Here is a 16,879-nt window from a genome sequence, read left to right as displayed (position 1 = left end):
ACTGCAGAGATCCCCACCAAATACCTACAAGTTTACTGTAAAGACTCCTTGAATCCAAATGTGTATAATCTGTTTATTTTTTCAATTAAAGAACACTAAAAATACAATTACTATCATGTAGAATTTGGGAAGTTTTTAAGTGGGCTTTAAAAAAGGACTGTCATACTTAGACTGGAATTCATGCATTACTGCAAATAAATCTTAAGTGGTATTCATGAATTGGGGATTCAATTCACAAACTGCTAAGGATGTGTTCAATGTCAAAGATGTCAGAAGATATGTTTTAAGAACTCTTCCCAGGGTAGAATTCCATGGCAAATATGAAGTATGTTCAGGAAAAAAACCCACTAGGCTTCTCCTTTCAACCCTCTATGTCAACAACATATCTCAAAGCAGACCCTCTTCTTTCTCACCCTCAAGAATATCTTCATAAAGTGCGTGTACTCCTTCGGGCACGATGACCGCCAGTGCAGTTCCACAGAGAAGGCCAGCACCCAAAACAGTCACCAGCTTTAGCCGCTCCTGGAAAGGAAACACAAGAAACTGATGAAAAGATTGATGACTGAATGAGAAAAAGTTTCTGAAGTATCTGTAATCAAGACCATGAGCTGCTCATTTGTGAGACCAAAATCTACAATAGCCAATGAACATGAAACAGGGTCAGCTTCATGAAGAATTAATGCCAATTAAAAAAAAAAACAGGGAGATGCCACTTACAAATTTGCTAGATTGGCAATGATGTGGGAAAACTTGTCTATTATCCATGATGGGAGAAAAGAGCACACTTGTCCGATGCTGGGAGAAATGTAAATTGCTACAACCTATCTGGACCGCTATTTGGTGATTTCAATTTGAAGCCTCAAAAATGTGAATTCTTTGATCCAGCAATTTCACTTCTAGAAATTCATCCTAAGAAAGAACTATGCAAAGATGATCACCGCACTAAGAGTGCAAACCTGAAAATATCCTAAATGTTCAAACAAGGAGTTTGATTGAGTAAACCATAATACTTCATCACAGTACAACACCCCGCCATTATATGATTCAGGTCTATTCATGGATACAGAAAGTCATGATGCACTGCTATGAGGAAAAAGCTGGTGGCAAACCATATGCACTGATAATTTTATTACAAATCTCATATTTGTAATAAAAAGTATACACATAAGTAGAACAAGTGTAAATCAAACATTAACAAATTTTTGACTTTATAATATATAAACATAATATGTAATATACAACTTATAAAAACATATTTGTAACTGAGCTACAATGAACATGTATTACTCATACAATAAAAAAATGTGCTTAATTAATTCAGTACTAAAATGTTCTATGGATGTCTTTAAAAACTGCTTTACTGAGGTATGACTGAAATACCAAAAACTGTAGATGTTTAATGTATACAACTTGACGTGTATGGAGATAAACATATATCTGTGAAACCATCATCACAATCTATGCCCTAAATGATCTACGGTTTTAATCCAACCTAATCTCAATTTTTTTCTTACTACCCAAATTTCTTTGAGAGACTGCCTCCTGACATACAAGATATAAAAGATTACATTTCAAAATTTCTTTTTTTTTTTTTAAGATTTTATTTATTTATTTGACAGAGAGAGACACAGTGAGAGTGGGAACACAAGCAGGGGGAGTGGGAGAGGGAGAAGCAGGCTTCCCGCTGAGTAGGGAGCCCGATGTGGGGCTTGATCCCAAGACCCTGGGATCATGACCTGAGCCGAAGGCAGATGTTTAATGATTGAGCCACCCAGGCACCCCCATTTCAAAATTTTTTGAGGCAGTGGTGTACCCTATACGGCTTCCTGGAGTCTTAGCAGTATGAAAAATGACCTTAAAAACTAAAAGGAGGAAATTATGTATATTACTTAAGAAAAAGTTTCACTAATTAATGGAGTGTCATGTACTTCACTTTTCTGTTTTAGTTTCCTTTATGAGGTCAGCAAAAATAACAATGGCTGTATTATCTCTGACATACTACTGCACTTGTGACTCTGAGGCTAGGGGAATAAATATATAATATACACATACATACATACATATACACTGTCTCTATAGGAAAATGGGTTCTTAGCTGACAGGCTGGTTGAAGCATTACCACCCCCTCGTTTGGGAGGAAGAAAGGAATCTGTATCTCATCGTGTCTCTAGTGAAAATGGAGAAACTACAGTTGCAAAGTCAGCACCAACTAATACTTGCCATATAGCAAGAGGAGAAGCCCCCACTCCCTCGCACACAGGCCAGGTCGGGCCTTCATACATTCAGGATGGCCATTATTAGCTACTTATAAATAGAGCATTCTGAATGCATCCAGCAGTTGGGGGCACTGGCTTGGGAGGTAGAACTGGCTCCATGTCCAAACTGGTTAATAATTCAGTACTTTAGCTTTTCTTCTGTAAAATAAATACTTCTACATGTCTTATATAGGAGGCAACGAGAAAGTGATAGAAGCATTTTGGAAAAATTACAACAAACAACTGGTGTTACTATTTTATTTTATTTTTTTGGTGTTACTATTTTAATATTTAATCCTGAGCTATTCTAAGAGCTTTTGTCGTTTACAAGTTACCAAACTCATCAAAGCACTGTTAATCACGGCATTCATTTGAGATGAACTGTCAGAGCATGGAGAACACGAGATGGAAAAACAGCTCTATTCTGTGTAGAAGGGGACATGGTATATGACTTAGTCTTCTCCTCATTTTCTCTAATGAATTCATAAAAGTCACCTTTGCTTTAAAAAAATTCATGAATGTAAAGTTTTACTCCCGAGGAAGGACAAAAATAATGGTAAACTGAACTGGACTGAGCATACCATTTCATTGTAGGGACTTGGTTTCAGAACTCCACAATTCAAACTAATGAATAAATTGCTAGGGAAGAAAATTGTCCTATCAGCATTTTGACTATGACTATGCTCTACTCTGGGAAATGGAAATGAAAGATGCCCCTGCATTGCAAATTAAGGGAAGATGAGAAGTGATGAAAGGGGTGTACTTAAAAGAGAAAAGAGCTGAGCACCCTCAAGAATTACTGGGGTGGCAGCTCACATCATACACATAAATTAATTCTTGATGGATTATACTTCAATATAAAATCTAGAACACAAAAACTTCTAGAAGGAAGAATATTTTTGCAATCTTGATGTTGGCAAAATTTCTTAGCAAGGACACGCACACAAAAAGAATTTAAAACAGGGGCGCCTGAGATGAACCATAAGAGACGATGGACTCAGAAAAACAAACTGAAGATTCTAGAGGGGAGGGGAGTGGGAGGATGGGTTAGCCTGGTGATGGGTATTAAAGAGTGCACATTCTTGGAGCACTGGGTGTTATACGCAAACAATGAATCATGGAACACTACATCAAAAATTAATGATGTAATGTATGGTGATTAACATAATAAAAAAAAACTGACTGTAAAACAGGGGCGCCTGGGTGGCTCAGATGGTTGGGCGTCTGCCTTCGGCTCGGGTCATGATCTCAGGGTCCTGGGATCGAGTCCCGCATCGGGCTCCTTGCTTAGCGGGGAGCCTGCTTCTCCCTCTGCCTGCCACTCCCCCTGCTTGTACTCTCCCTCTCTCTCTGGCAAATAAATAAATGGAATCTTCGGGAAAAAAAAAAAGAATTTAAAACATTTGCTGATCCACTAAGAAAATGGACAAGCTACATACTGGAAGAAAATATCCACAACACATATATCTGTAGTGGATGCTGGTAACACTGCCCACGTCCATCTCCTCCAGGTTGGGGACACCTGTTCCCCTAGCTGCTGGGAGTGTTGCCTACTGATGGCTCACAGCTGAGTCTCTCTGAGGACCTGACTTGGGGCCAAAGGATACTGACTAACCTAAGGCTGTATTTCCTCTCGCAGGGCAGTTCACATCCCATGACTAGTCCCCTGGGTTGTCTGGAAGGAGGTACAAAGCCAGGTCCTCTTGCCTCAATTCCGGATATCTCTGAAGAGCCATCCAGCTTCCGAGCCAGGTGAGCTGAGGCCTCTACTGTACGAATTACAATTCAACTTCTCCATCTGCTTAATTCTACTCATTCTTTCCCACGTGTTATTCCCAAGAGCACTCCCCAATAAACTTCCTGCATGCAAATCTCCTTCTCAGAGTCTGTTTTCTGGGGAACCCAACCTAAGATACTGATAAAGGGCTTGTGAAATATAAAGAACTTCCACAACTTTCACAACTCAGTAAGAGGCAAAAACAAACAAAAAACCCACACAACAAAAAATGGGTAAAATATTGAATAGGTACTTCACCAAAGATACATGAATGTCCAATACATGAAAAGATGCTCAGCATCTTTACTCACCAGGAAAACGCAAATCTAAACTACAAGATACTTCCTTACACCCACTAGAATGGCTCAGATTAAAGACTGACGACACTAAATGATGGCAAAGATACAGAGCAAGTGGAGCTCTCATGCACTGCTGCTGGGACCATAAAATGGTACAACCACTTTGGAAAACTATTAGTCTCTTATCAAGTTATTCTGCTATCAAGAATAACCTGATAAGTTATTCTCTTATCAGCAATTCCACTTTTGGTACTTTCCAAGAGAAATAAAAATGTATGTTCACAAAAACACTTGTACAAGAATGTTCATAGGAGCTTTATCAATAAGAGGCACAATTTGATCAGATGTCCATCAAGAGGAGAATGTATAAACAAACTGGTATACTCATACAATGGAATACTACTCAGTAACAAAAAGGAATAAACTACTGCTACAGACAGCAACCTGATGAAGTTCAAAAACATTATTCTGATGTTTAAATGAAAGAAGCCTTACACAAAAGAGTTACTTACTGTCCGAGTCCATTTATATGAAGTTTAAAAGCAGTCCAAACTAACCCTTGGCAAAAGAAATCAGAACAGTGGCTGCCTCCAGCAGAAGGGGTTAGTGTGAGAACATAGTGGCAGGAGAGATTAACATTAACTAGAAAATGGCACCAGGTTATTTTTGTTAGGATGATTGGAATGTTCTAAATCTTGACTGGGACATGACGGACATTTGTATACATCTGTCAAAGTTCATCAAACTGCATTAAGATAGGTGCCTTTTACTCTACAAAATTACATATCTATAAAAAATTGCCTGGGTACTAATTTACTCTGCCAGGAGCCCTGAAAGAATTCATTTTAGAACTATTCAATTGTAACAAAGCTTCTTCATGGCAGCTCTTTGAAACCAAGCTCAGAGTCTATGTATAATACTAAAAGGCACTTCCAAAATTCTTTCTTAAACAATTCATCTGTCATTCAGACATTCCTTTAAAATCATTCCTCACAATTTTGTGTCAATGACTGCATGGAAAAACCAGTAGTATTCACAATTCTGGACCAATCCACAAATTCACTAGGCACTGACCAAGTGCTTTAGAATATTCTACATTGGTGTCACGTGAAGTACTATAGAGACAAGATTTAAAAACCAGGAGCAGAGGTGAGTTCTTGAGGCTTTCATTCTGCAAAATTAAGTTGCAGGTGAAGTAGTACCATGCAAAATAACTGAGGGATACATGCCATCCAGAATAACTTAGACATCTATGGGCATTAAGAAAAAAACTTTCAAATCCATGAAGTAAAAAAATAATTCTCCTAAAATGCTGCCTGATCCAAATTTCTAGAAAGACACAGTAAAAATTATTTATATTTTCTTTTGTTTTACTAATCTTCAGATTAATAAGAGGGATACTAGCTACCAAAGTTATCAACACAGAATCCAAGTTTAAGAACTGGAAGAAAATGTAAAAAATGATCTTCTTTCAATATACAGATGAAGAATCAAAGGCCAAAGGTGAGAAATAATTTGCTCAAGATCCCATGGGTAGGCTGGTTAGTGGGAGGGACATGATTAGATTTGACAATGTACTCTGTTGCCCCGTACATTCCAAGACAATGTTCACCACATGGCACAATATATACAATTCCTTATACAAAATTTACCTCTGAAGAAAGGTAACATTCAATCACACTGCCTCTTTAAACAGTGTGAGCCAGCAGAATCCCTAAACAACATCAAAAGAAAAACCAAAATTATAATTAGTTATAATTGTTCTCTATTGACAGTTTCTAAAGCTCCATGGCAAAGTAGGAGAAGGACAATGTACCAAGCTTTTCCTACGGTTTTATTTCTTCAATGTAGAAGGCTATTCTTCATTCTGAGATTATGTCCTACCTGTTTTTTCATCTTTTTTTTTTTTTTTTTTTTAAAGATTTTATTTATTTGACAGAGAGACACAGCGAGAGAGGGAACACAAGCAGAGGGAGTGGGAGAGGGAGAAGCAGGCTTCCCGCTGAGCAGGGAGCCCGATGCGGGGCTCGATCCCAGGACCCTGGGATCATGACCTGAGCCGAAGGCAGACGCTTAACGACTGAGCCACCCAGGCGCCCCTGTTTTTTCATCTTAAAATGTTCTTTCTTTTAAAAAATGATGGTGACAATAGTTTTCATTTTTAGTTTCCTTACTTGGCAAAATTAAAAGCAATCTTGTGTCAATTTTCCCTAATTTCAAAAATATTACTGATCTGTGAAACGCAAAAGCCTGGAAAACCCTGACCTTCAGTGTAAACATGAGATCTGTATTATACTACCATAAACAAATTTTGAAACAAAGAATTTGAGAAAATATAAGAAAAGATCAAGGTAAACGTGAGTAAATCATCTGGTTTTATAAAACCTCCTTGGAGGAAAGACAATGAGAGCTAAAATTACTGCATTATGTTCTAGTTCCTTTTGAAATTAAGTAAAGCACATTTATTTACCAAATGAGGTTAAACATCCACTGAACACTATGTTTGTCCTTACCCCAAAATTCTGTTCTGTGAGGGAATGAGTTTTCGTTTTTAATTTACTGCTCAACGCTCAGCGGTTTATAGGACAGAAACTGGCATATAACAAATTCTCCCTAAATATTTATTGAAAGAATGAATTAAATGCCTAGTACCATGCAAGGGACTAGGGACTTGGTACCCCCGCCCATTTCACTGGCTCTAATATCAACAGATACACAAATGCAGTGGAACCTCTTTAGGCCTGGGAAATAGGCCTAACATATTCCTTACAAGTGTAACCATATCAAGAATTTTCAGTGGTTAGATGCTTTGAAATTTATGCTTTAGCTCAAGGGGTATTCAAGTACATATAATAAAGAACCATAATGGGATTCCATTATAGTAAATGTGAAGCAATGCTGTCATTTGTCTCATTAATGCAAATATCTTAAATGACATCTATTTTTTTTTTTCCCAAGGAGCTCAGAATCTTGTTCAGTCACTACTTCAATCTTCAACAAAGCAATACAAAGATTGTTCATCCTCCATAACTTTTATGAGCTAGGTAAATGTCTACTAACCTTCTCAGGATGACTAATACTACAGAGGTAACACTTGTAATGACAAAAAGAATCAGTTGTCAAAAAGATAAGCAGCACTGTCACAGCTTGTGGTTTCCATTTTTATTTTCTAAAAATTTCTTAATTACCTAAATTATTTTAGATGCAATCTGATTTATTTCAAGCACTAGAGATGTGGCTCCATGTTATTTGCATAGCTATATTTTTTCACAGTTTCACAACTTGGTATTCAATCTCAAAACTGTGTATATGTCAAAGTTAAAATGCTGACAGGTTCTCTCCTTTGCTTATGGTAAGTCACTATAAGGATGTATTTGAATGAAGAACTACAAATTCCAAGTGTGGTTCAAGATGAAAATGGAGTACCCAGAGCAATAGTTTCTGTTAGAGAAATGACATTATTTGCTCAAGAGAGGCATGAACTATGCAATGCCACTGGTTTTACGTTCATTCTATGGTCTCACAGCTGCAACCTGACTGAGCCAAAGGATTGACCAGATGTATTAATTAAAACAGCTTGTATTCAATGCCATTCACTATCAGTGTAAAGCTTTGAAACCAGTTTAATTTTCTTGGCAGACACCAACATAGTTAAATAGTTTTTCTTTCCTTACTCACAGAAATAATCAATAAACTATTTCGTTTGATGAAATATAAGCCAATAATTTAAAAGCTTATAATATTTAAAACAGTTTATTTCAATCCCCCTTGTACCATGTTCATTTTGGTACTGAAAGCATCAACTACAGTTTTCTAAAAAATTAAAGATGGCTCTTTTATTATAAGACTGCTCCCTTCAAAGCTCTAGGCATTAAAGAGATGAAATATCCTAGGGTACAGAGTAACTCCTGTTCAAGCAACAGTGGTCATCTCCATCTTCTTACAAACAAACGTACTTCAAGGAAATACTTCCTACTGCAAATTTAACTGCTGTATTACCTGCTGTTAATTGTCAGGAACAGGTAATAAAGAAAACTCAAATGTGAACTTTGTTCTTCAAGTCCTGACAACTGCGACAAGCTGCCCAGAAGTTTCCTGCCTCTAAGTTGCAGCAGTGACCGTGAGTAAGTTCAGTGTCCTCCTCTGTAAGAAGGGCATACGGCAGACGCTACGATTATCATGCAGGAGCAGAACATCAGCACACTTAGCACAGGGCAAGTCATCATTACTCTCTAACATCATTAGCAGCACGCAGAAGGGGCTTCTAAGCCCCCCCTTCGCAAGAATAACAAATGAAACCCCAGATACTTGGATAAAAATTCAGCAAACAATCTCCAATAATTTGCCATTTTTCCAGTGGCATATAGGCTTCCCCTTTCCTAATTCATTTGACTTAGAGGTAATAACAAGCAATACTTTATTAATTCCACTTCCTCCAATTTTGGATAAACAAGACTAATTTTTTTTTTTTTTTTTGAGTAAGAGTTTTTTCAAACATAAAAGAACTAAGCATAATGGAAATCCCATAGGACTGTTCAGTGTGACTACAAAAACAAACACAAACAAAAACCCACTGGGAGAGAACCTGGAAGAACACTGGCAACACATATTATATTATTAATATGTAAGAAGTTTAATTGACCTGAGAAAATTAAAATAATAAAAATACATTTTCCTCGAGGCTCCTGGGTGGCTCACTCAGTTAAGCGTCCAACTTTTGATTCTGGCTCAAGTCGTGATCTCAGGGGTCGTGAGATCAAGACCCACGTGGGACTCATGCAGCGCATGGAGCCTGCCTAAGATTCTCTTTCTCTCCCGGGGCGCCTGGGTGGCTCAGATGGTTAGGCGTCTGCCTTCAGCTCAGGTCATGATCTCCAGGTCCTGGAATCAAGCCCCATGTCAGGCTCCCAGCTCAGCGAGGAGTCTGCTTCTGCCTCCCCCTGCTTTGTGCTCTCTCTCAAATGAATAAATAAAATCCTCAAAAAAAAAAAAAAAAATTCTCTCTCCCTCTGCTCCTCCCCCCAAAAATTTTTCCTTTATCAAATTAGCAAAGTTTAAAAACTTAACAATAATAGTATTCAATCTTTGTGAGAATACAGTGTCATGTGCATTTGTTGGAAAAAATGCATTAAAAAAAACCCTCGGGGCGCCTGGGTGGCTCAGTTGTTAAGCGTCTGCCTTCAGCTCAGGTCATGATCCCAGGGTCCTGGATAGAGCCCCATATCAGGCTTCCTGCTCTGCAGGAAGCCTGCTTCTCCCTCTCCCACTCCTTCTGCTTGTGTTCCCTCTCTCGCTGTGTCTCTGTCAAAAAATAAATTAAAAAAATCTTTAAAAAAAACCTTCGTAATACAGATTGAGAACCTTCTGAAGAACATTTATGCCCTTTAATCTTGTCATTCTACTCCTAAGGAAATAATCTGAAATATGTTCATAGCATTAGACACAAGAATATTCATTCAACACTATTATCATGGCAAAAATGTGAGAACAAATTTAAATACATAATAAGAATTTCTATGCATAAAACAACTAAGGGTAATGAAAACATTAAAAAATGCCTAGAACACATTTTTAGCAATAAAATAAAATGCTTATGTTATACTACCAGGTAAAAGAAGGGAGAATGTAAAATTATATATAAACCACATAATTAACCACGTTAAAAATGAAGACAAATAGAAAAAAAAGAATGGAAAGAAATAAAAAATGTTACTAGCAATTGTCACTGGACAGTGGGATAATAGATGATATTATTTTCCTTTTACAAATTATCATATTTTCTAAATTTTCACAAAGAGCCTCTATTATACAGCCAAGCTTTTTTTTTTTTTTTTTAAAGATTTTATTTATTTGACACAGAGAGACACAGCGAGAGAGGGAACACAAGCAGGGAGAGTGGGAGGGGGAGAAGCAGGCCTCCCGCGGAGCAGGGAGCCCCATGCAGGGCTCGATCCCAGGACCCTGGGATCATGACCCGAGCCGAAGGCAGGCGCCCAACGACTGAGCCACCCAAGCGCCCCACAGCCAAGCTTTAAAAAAAAAAAAAAAATTTGTTCATTTATTTAGAGGCTATATAAATAACGGCTTTGAACTTAGTAAACTCAGTTTGAGCTTAGTTTCCTCATCTATAAACAGGACAAGAATTCTTCCCTCTCAAGGTTACTGTTAAAATCAACACAGAACTTGACACATAAATTACCACTGTAGCTATTATTACTATTAATTATTGTACTGTGGTCAGAGAGCACAATACCCTCAATAATGTATACTTGGAGATGTCTTCCCCTTTATTAAGTGGTTCTAAACAACTGCACTTTGACCTTCTGTAATAATCTGAAATGTTTTCCAGTCTCCCCCTCTTGTCATGTTGTGATGTATTTCCTCTACTTGCTTCCCCCACCCCTTCTAGTTTGCTGTTTCTAGTTTTCAAAGAGCTTAGAAATCAGTCCAGCCCAGAGGTTATAGACTGACAACTCATAAACACGGGTTGCTTGGCCCACAGAGTGATGTAACAATACTTGATTTAATAGCCAAAATGTAAAATTCAAAACATGTCATGTAAAAACCCTGATTTCCAGCTTTTTTTTTTAAAGATTTTATTTATTTATTTGACAGAGAGAGATACAGCGAGAGAGAGAGCACACAAGCAGGGGGAGTGGGAGAGGGAGAAGCAGACTCCCCGCTGAGCAGGGAGCCCGATGCGGGGCTCAATCCCAGGACCCTGGGATCATGACCTGAGCCGAAGGCAGACGCTTAACGACTGAGCCACCCAGGCGCCCCTGATTTCCAGCTTCTGAAAAGTAGGATGATTTGGCCACACCAAGACTGAGGTTGTCCAATGACACACATTCAGATGACCACAGTTCTCACCACTCCCTCATGACTCCCAGGCCCTGACACTCAAGGTCAGCTACCACATATTGTGGCACTTGAACTGTTTTATCTTATTCCAGGCCTGATTCACTGTTCAGCCTTAGCAGTTACTGACTTTTATGACCCATTACCTAGTTGTATTAGTCAGGGTCCAATCAAGAAAGAGAAATCATAATTTGAACAGAGAAAGTTTAAAACAGGGGACAGAATAATGAGAAAATAACTAATAGGACAGAACTCTAAAGAATATAAGAATAGCAGCAGATGAAAGAAGTGCCACTATAGGACTGAGGTAAGAGTGGTCAAAGAAGACGTCCCAAGTGGGCGGAGATCCAAACCCTGCTAGAAAGGGCATGGCTGGGGCTCAATGAAGAGCAGTAAAAGATTCTGGGACAAATTCTGATGTGTGTGTGTTGGGGGGGGGTCCCCACACCAAGCAATGCTGGGACACCAGCTGGGTGTACCACAATCCAACTTAATTCTAACACTATCTGCGTGAAGACATCAGATCCCACAGGTTAAGGGTTCAGTCCTATAAGACTGCGCCCCACCTTCATGAAAGAGAACATCAACTGCCTCCATTTTGACCTCAACCTTTCTAACTGATCAAGTTCTTCTTTCCAGCTTATCTCTTAACTGTGGCAAAAGACCCTGCAGGCAAAGCATCCCCTGACAGAAACCAAAACTACCCCCTCGAACAATAAGGGCTGCCCTGAGACAGCAAGACCCTGTATAACTGACTCCAAGGCCATGACTGTCTACTGCCCACCTGCACACACCCACCGACCTTTGCCCCACATTTTCCTCATATAAACCTGGAAGTATTTGCAGCACTTTGGAGACTGTCTTTGAGACGCTAGTCCGCTGTCTTCCCAGTGTTGGCCTCACTAACATAAACTCCTTTCTCGTTTCACCATCATTCATCTCTCTGCCTTCGGATTTTGTCAGCAGCAAGTGGCCAAACCTGGTGTGTCTGGGACCCCCTGGAGCCGGGTGCTCTCGTGCCCCTGCGCCCCAGCTACATTCAACACCAGTCCAAGTCCAGGTTGTCACCTATGTTTCTGACTGACCTCCTCTCCTCGGGTTTGATTAATCTGCTACAGTGGATCACGGAACTCAAACATTTTACTTATTAGATTAATTGGTTTATTATAAAAAAGATATAATTCAGATACAGCCAGATGGAAGAGACGCACAGGGCCAGGTATGGGGAAAGGGCACAGAGCTTCCAAGCCCTCTCCTGGCGTAAAACTCTCCCAGCATCTCCATGTGTTCATCAACCTAGAAACTCTTTGATCCCTGTCTTTCTGGGTTTTTATGAAGGCTTCATTACACAGGCAAGATTGGCACTGGCAATTGATTTAACCTCCGGCTCCTCTCCCTTCCAGGTTGGGAATGAAGGTTCCAACCTTCCAGTCACATGGTTGGTTCTCCTGGCAACCGGCCTCCAACCTTAGATTACCTAGGGGCATTCTAAAAATCATCTCATTCACATGGCAAAAGACACCTTTATGGCTCTCATCACTTTGGAAATTCCAAGGGTTTTAGGACCTCTGTGGCAGAAATAGGAAGACCAACTCTATACTGATTATAAAGCACAATATTAGAGGCAGAGAAGTTTCTGTGGCACCACACTGGTGGAACTTGCTGGAAATCTGCACTCTTGGCTGTTGGAGAAAGCTGTTCATGGAGAAGTGTCTTTTTTTTTTTTAAGATTTTATTTATTTATTTGACAGAGAGATAGAGAGCACAAGTAGGCAGAGAGGCAGGCAGAGGGGGAGGGAGAAGCAGACTCTCCACTGAGCAGGGAGCCCGACGCGGGGCTTGACCCCAGGACCCTGGGATCATGACCTGAGCCAAAGGCAGCCGCTTAACCGACTGAGCCACCCAGGCGCGCCATGGGAGAGACTCTCCTATCCTATAAAACTACCCAAGGCAGGGTGGTGCCAGTGAGAACTACTGACTGCTGGGTGCTGGAGAAGTATGTGTTCAGCAGGAGTCTACGGCTTGAAAACCTGCCTGCAGTGCCGGAGCTGGGCCCTGGAGAAGCCAAGCTGGAGGCCAGAGAAGCCAAACGTGTATGCTGCAGGAGCCTGCACTGGGGAAGCTGGGCACCGGGGAGGCTGGCTGCCTGTGCCATAAGAATGGCTGCCAGAGTAGTTGCCTAGAAGCAAGCACGGACCAAGAAGGAAAAACCCTTCCTCTTTCTCGCCAGTATCCTCTACTGGGCCAGCTGGCAAAGGAAAAAATTCTTAAAGGGCCCATATCCATTTCTGCAGAGTAGTCAATGAAGAGTAAATTTGGAGCTGAGAGGCAATACATTGATAACTGGCACACTAACCTACTAGAGTTACAAAAAAAGATACACAGAAGCCAAGTGACAGCCAAGAACAGAAGAGAGCAAGTAAAATGCTTGCTCTTTAGGCTACCTATTTAGCTACTCACAGACTTTTCTGGTGCTGTAGATTAATGAAGTTTCTGGATGGACAAGTTCTACACAAAAGAGGTGCTACCAATATTCTCCTTCATCTCTATTATAATAACTAATATTTATTAAGTACTTACTGTGCCAAGCATGTTCTATTATATCACCTCACATATATCAATTCATTTAATCCTCACAACAATCCTATGAGATAGATACTTGTATTATCTTCACTTTACAAAAGTTCAAGTAATTTGTCCAGGTTCACAACAGGCAGGCAAATGCCAGAGCCACAATCTGAATCTACATAATTTAGCTCCAGAATCTATACTCTTCTTTTCTTTGTATTTAAATTCAATTTCGTTAACACATAGTGTATTATTAGTTTCAGGGATAGAATTTAGTGATTCATCAGCTGCATATAACACCCAGTGCTCATGACATCAAGTGCCCTCCTTAATGCCCATCACCCAATTACCCCTTCCCCCACCTACCTCCCCTCCAGCAACTCTCAGTTTGTTTCCTAGAGTTCAGTGCCTCTTACGGTTTGCCTCCCCCTATTTTCATCTTATTTTTCCTTCTCTTCCCCTATATTCATGTTTTGTTTCTCAAATTCCACATGAGTGAAATCATACGGTATTTGTCTTTCTCTGACTGACTTATTTTTCTTAGCATAATACCCTCTAGGTCCATCCCAGAATCTATACTCTTAAACACAATGCTAAACTGTTTCACTACAAAATCCATTTCATTGTTTCATTTTTTGCTTTTAGCACCCGTCTTGTTTCCCCAATTTGCCTTTGTCAAATGCAAGAAAAATTATTGAAGGAAACATACAGGTGCAGAAGCCAGGGTATAATTTTTTGGTTACTAGAAAACCGACCCCTAGAGAAATATAGAGCTTGCAATAGATAGTCTGATGTACTTATCTAGTAGTTAACCCCAAGACATCATCACTTAAAACTCCATACAACGGGGCAGAAGAATTTCCAGAGCAACTGATACCTATTCCTATTTTATTTTATTCTATTTTATTTCAATAAAATTAGACATTCAATATTAGTATTTGAGGAGGATTGAGACTTCTAGAATTCTGTCATAGGTTTTAAGAAATACCTGTACTTACACTTAGCATTACTACTTGTTACCTGGAATTCCAAACTGAGCTATAGAGGATCTTAAACCTTGTTATCATTCAACAAAGTTGCACTTCTTCTACAATTAAAGGAAAGGTTAAGACTGTCACATACAGGGGCGCCTGGGTGGCTCAGTCGTTAAGCGTCTGCCTTCTGCTCAGGTCATGATCCCAGCGTCCTGGGATCGAGCCCCACATCGGGCTCTCTGCTCCGCGGGAAGCCTGCTTCTCCCTCTCCCATTCCCCCTGCTTGTGTTCCCTCTCTCGCTGTGTCTCTCTCTGTCAAATAAATAAATAAATTCTTTAAAAAAAAAAAAAAAAAAAAAAGACTGTCACATACAGAAGCATTCCAGAATCCATTTCAGGTCTTCTTCCCTCAAAAAGGATGTGAATTTTTGAATATCACAATTTAGAACTGTCTTGACTAAAAAGACATCAAGTACGAAATTAATTTTGGATAGTTCAAAATAGGAATTGCTTCAGATTCTAACTTGGCAGGTGTCGATTTAAAGGGCATCTAAGACATTCCACTCTTTCTTATAGGTTTCAGTGCTATTTGAAGATGGTTTACCTCTGTAGTTTCAATTCTGCTACACTGACAAAACACAAGGTAGGAGATATACTGTGGAAGGGAGAACGTCAGTGATGTTAAAGATATTTCTAATTTGGAGAGCTAACGGAGATAATGTTAGTGGTGTTAAGACATTCCTAATTTGGGGAGCTAAGGTGCCAATTTAGATCCATGGTATTTTCATTCCTTCTTTACAGTGTTCATCAGAAAAACAAATACCATCTAATGGTCAAGTGCTTTGGATTGGTAATCAAACTGACTTAGTTTCAAATCCCATCTCTACCAGTGTCTACCATACTCTCTGAGCTGGAGTATGCACATCTGGAAAGTGAGGTTTAACAGTATCTATCTCACAGTCTCCTCCTGAAGATTTAATAAGACAATGTGCCATCAGTGCCTGGCACTACACAGAAGGAGCTCAGTAAGTTACCTATTATTAATATTATTAAGCAGATAAATTTCAAGAACACTTATCCATAGAATATCCTAGGGAAAAGAAAGTTTTTCAGGAAAATATTCAATCAGATTTTATCTAGATTTTATTTGATCCAAATACTTTTATCAAGCAAAAATACTTACGAAACAATAACCTTATAAGACAATAATCTGAGGAAAGGCAAAATTACTGATTGCTTTCCAGACACGGGTAAATTAGAATGCAAAGTGTAAAATGTTTTATTTTAGAAATGAAATTCCAAACAGACATAACATTAATATCTATTGCATTATCTGAAGAGAATAAAACGTTAACATACCAGACAACGCAAAAGCCCTGAAAAATGCAACTTTGTCACATCTATTTCAAAAAGAACCAATTGTAGGAGAAGAGCATACTGGCTGAACAAATTTGTTCTTCAGACACAAATGTTTGATTTGTTGGTAACTCAAAGCCCCAAAGATATCTATTATTGAATGAGTCAGTTATTACAGTTAGACACAAAACTTTTTAACACATGAAAAACAAAACAAGACTTAAAATGAAAATTAATGAAAAGAAAGAATACTAAGAAATACTAAGAAAATACTAAGAAAAATACTACAAGGCAGGGAGACGAGAGAAGGCTGTTCCAAATGGAACATTCATGGTGAATAGGAATGCCAACCACCAAACTAGACCTTTCAGATCCAAAACAAATTGCTGAGAAGCTTCCAGTAACTGGAGAGGCAGATGGAGGAGTCTACCCATTATTAGAAGTCTGTTCCAAATAAAGGCTTAAAAATTATAATTTTGAACAAAGTTCTAAAAATGAAAACCTTAAAGTTGTTTTCATAATCATTAAGAACAATCCTCAACATTTTCTAAAGTTCTTATTATGTTCTAGAATACAGTCTTGAGCTCATATTAATTCATTACATCCTCACAACAATCCTATGAGGTCATTTAATAGAAGAGATTTTGATGTTAAATAGCTTGCCTCAAATAGTGACGCTGATTTTGAACTACACTACCTGTCCCAGATAGTTCCTGGGAAATTAGTGCATTACTAATATCTTAAATTCTTTATTGAAGTAAGAGCAGCACTACTTTCATCTGCATACCTATG

At 39.0% G+C, this 16,879-nt stretch overlaps 1 protein-coding gene across 3 annotated transcripts in view; it reads right to left on the bottom strand.

Annotated features, from left to right (window-relative positions):
• SLC39A9 (solute carrier family 39 member 9) overlaps positions 1–16,879 on the bottom strand; it is a 53,622-nt gene that overhangs the window by 34,512 nt on the left and 2,231 nt on the right. For all 3 annotated transcript variants that reach the window (XM_078053844.1, XM_036107231.2, XM_036107232.2), the window contains one exon: positions 414–522. Coding sequence is in view for 2 of the 3 variants with exons in the window: in XM_036107231.2 (XP_035963124.1) it covers positions 414–522 (109 nt within the window). In the remaining variant the exon portion in view is untranslated. The remainder of the gene's footprint in view (positions 1–413; positions 523–16,879) is intronic.

This window comes from Halichoerus grypus, chromosome 8 (genome assembly GCF_964656455.1).
Source record: "Halichoerus grypus chromosome 8, mHalGry1.hap1.1, whole genome shotgun sequence".
In the NCBI taxonomy this organism is placed as follows: domain Eukaryota; kingdom Metazoa; phylum Chordata; class Mammalia; order Carnivora; family Phocidae; genus Halichoerus; species Halichoerus grypus.
The sequence above is the reverse complement of the archived record's forward strand: the minus strand, read 5'-3'. Positions and strand labels throughout refer to the sequence as shown.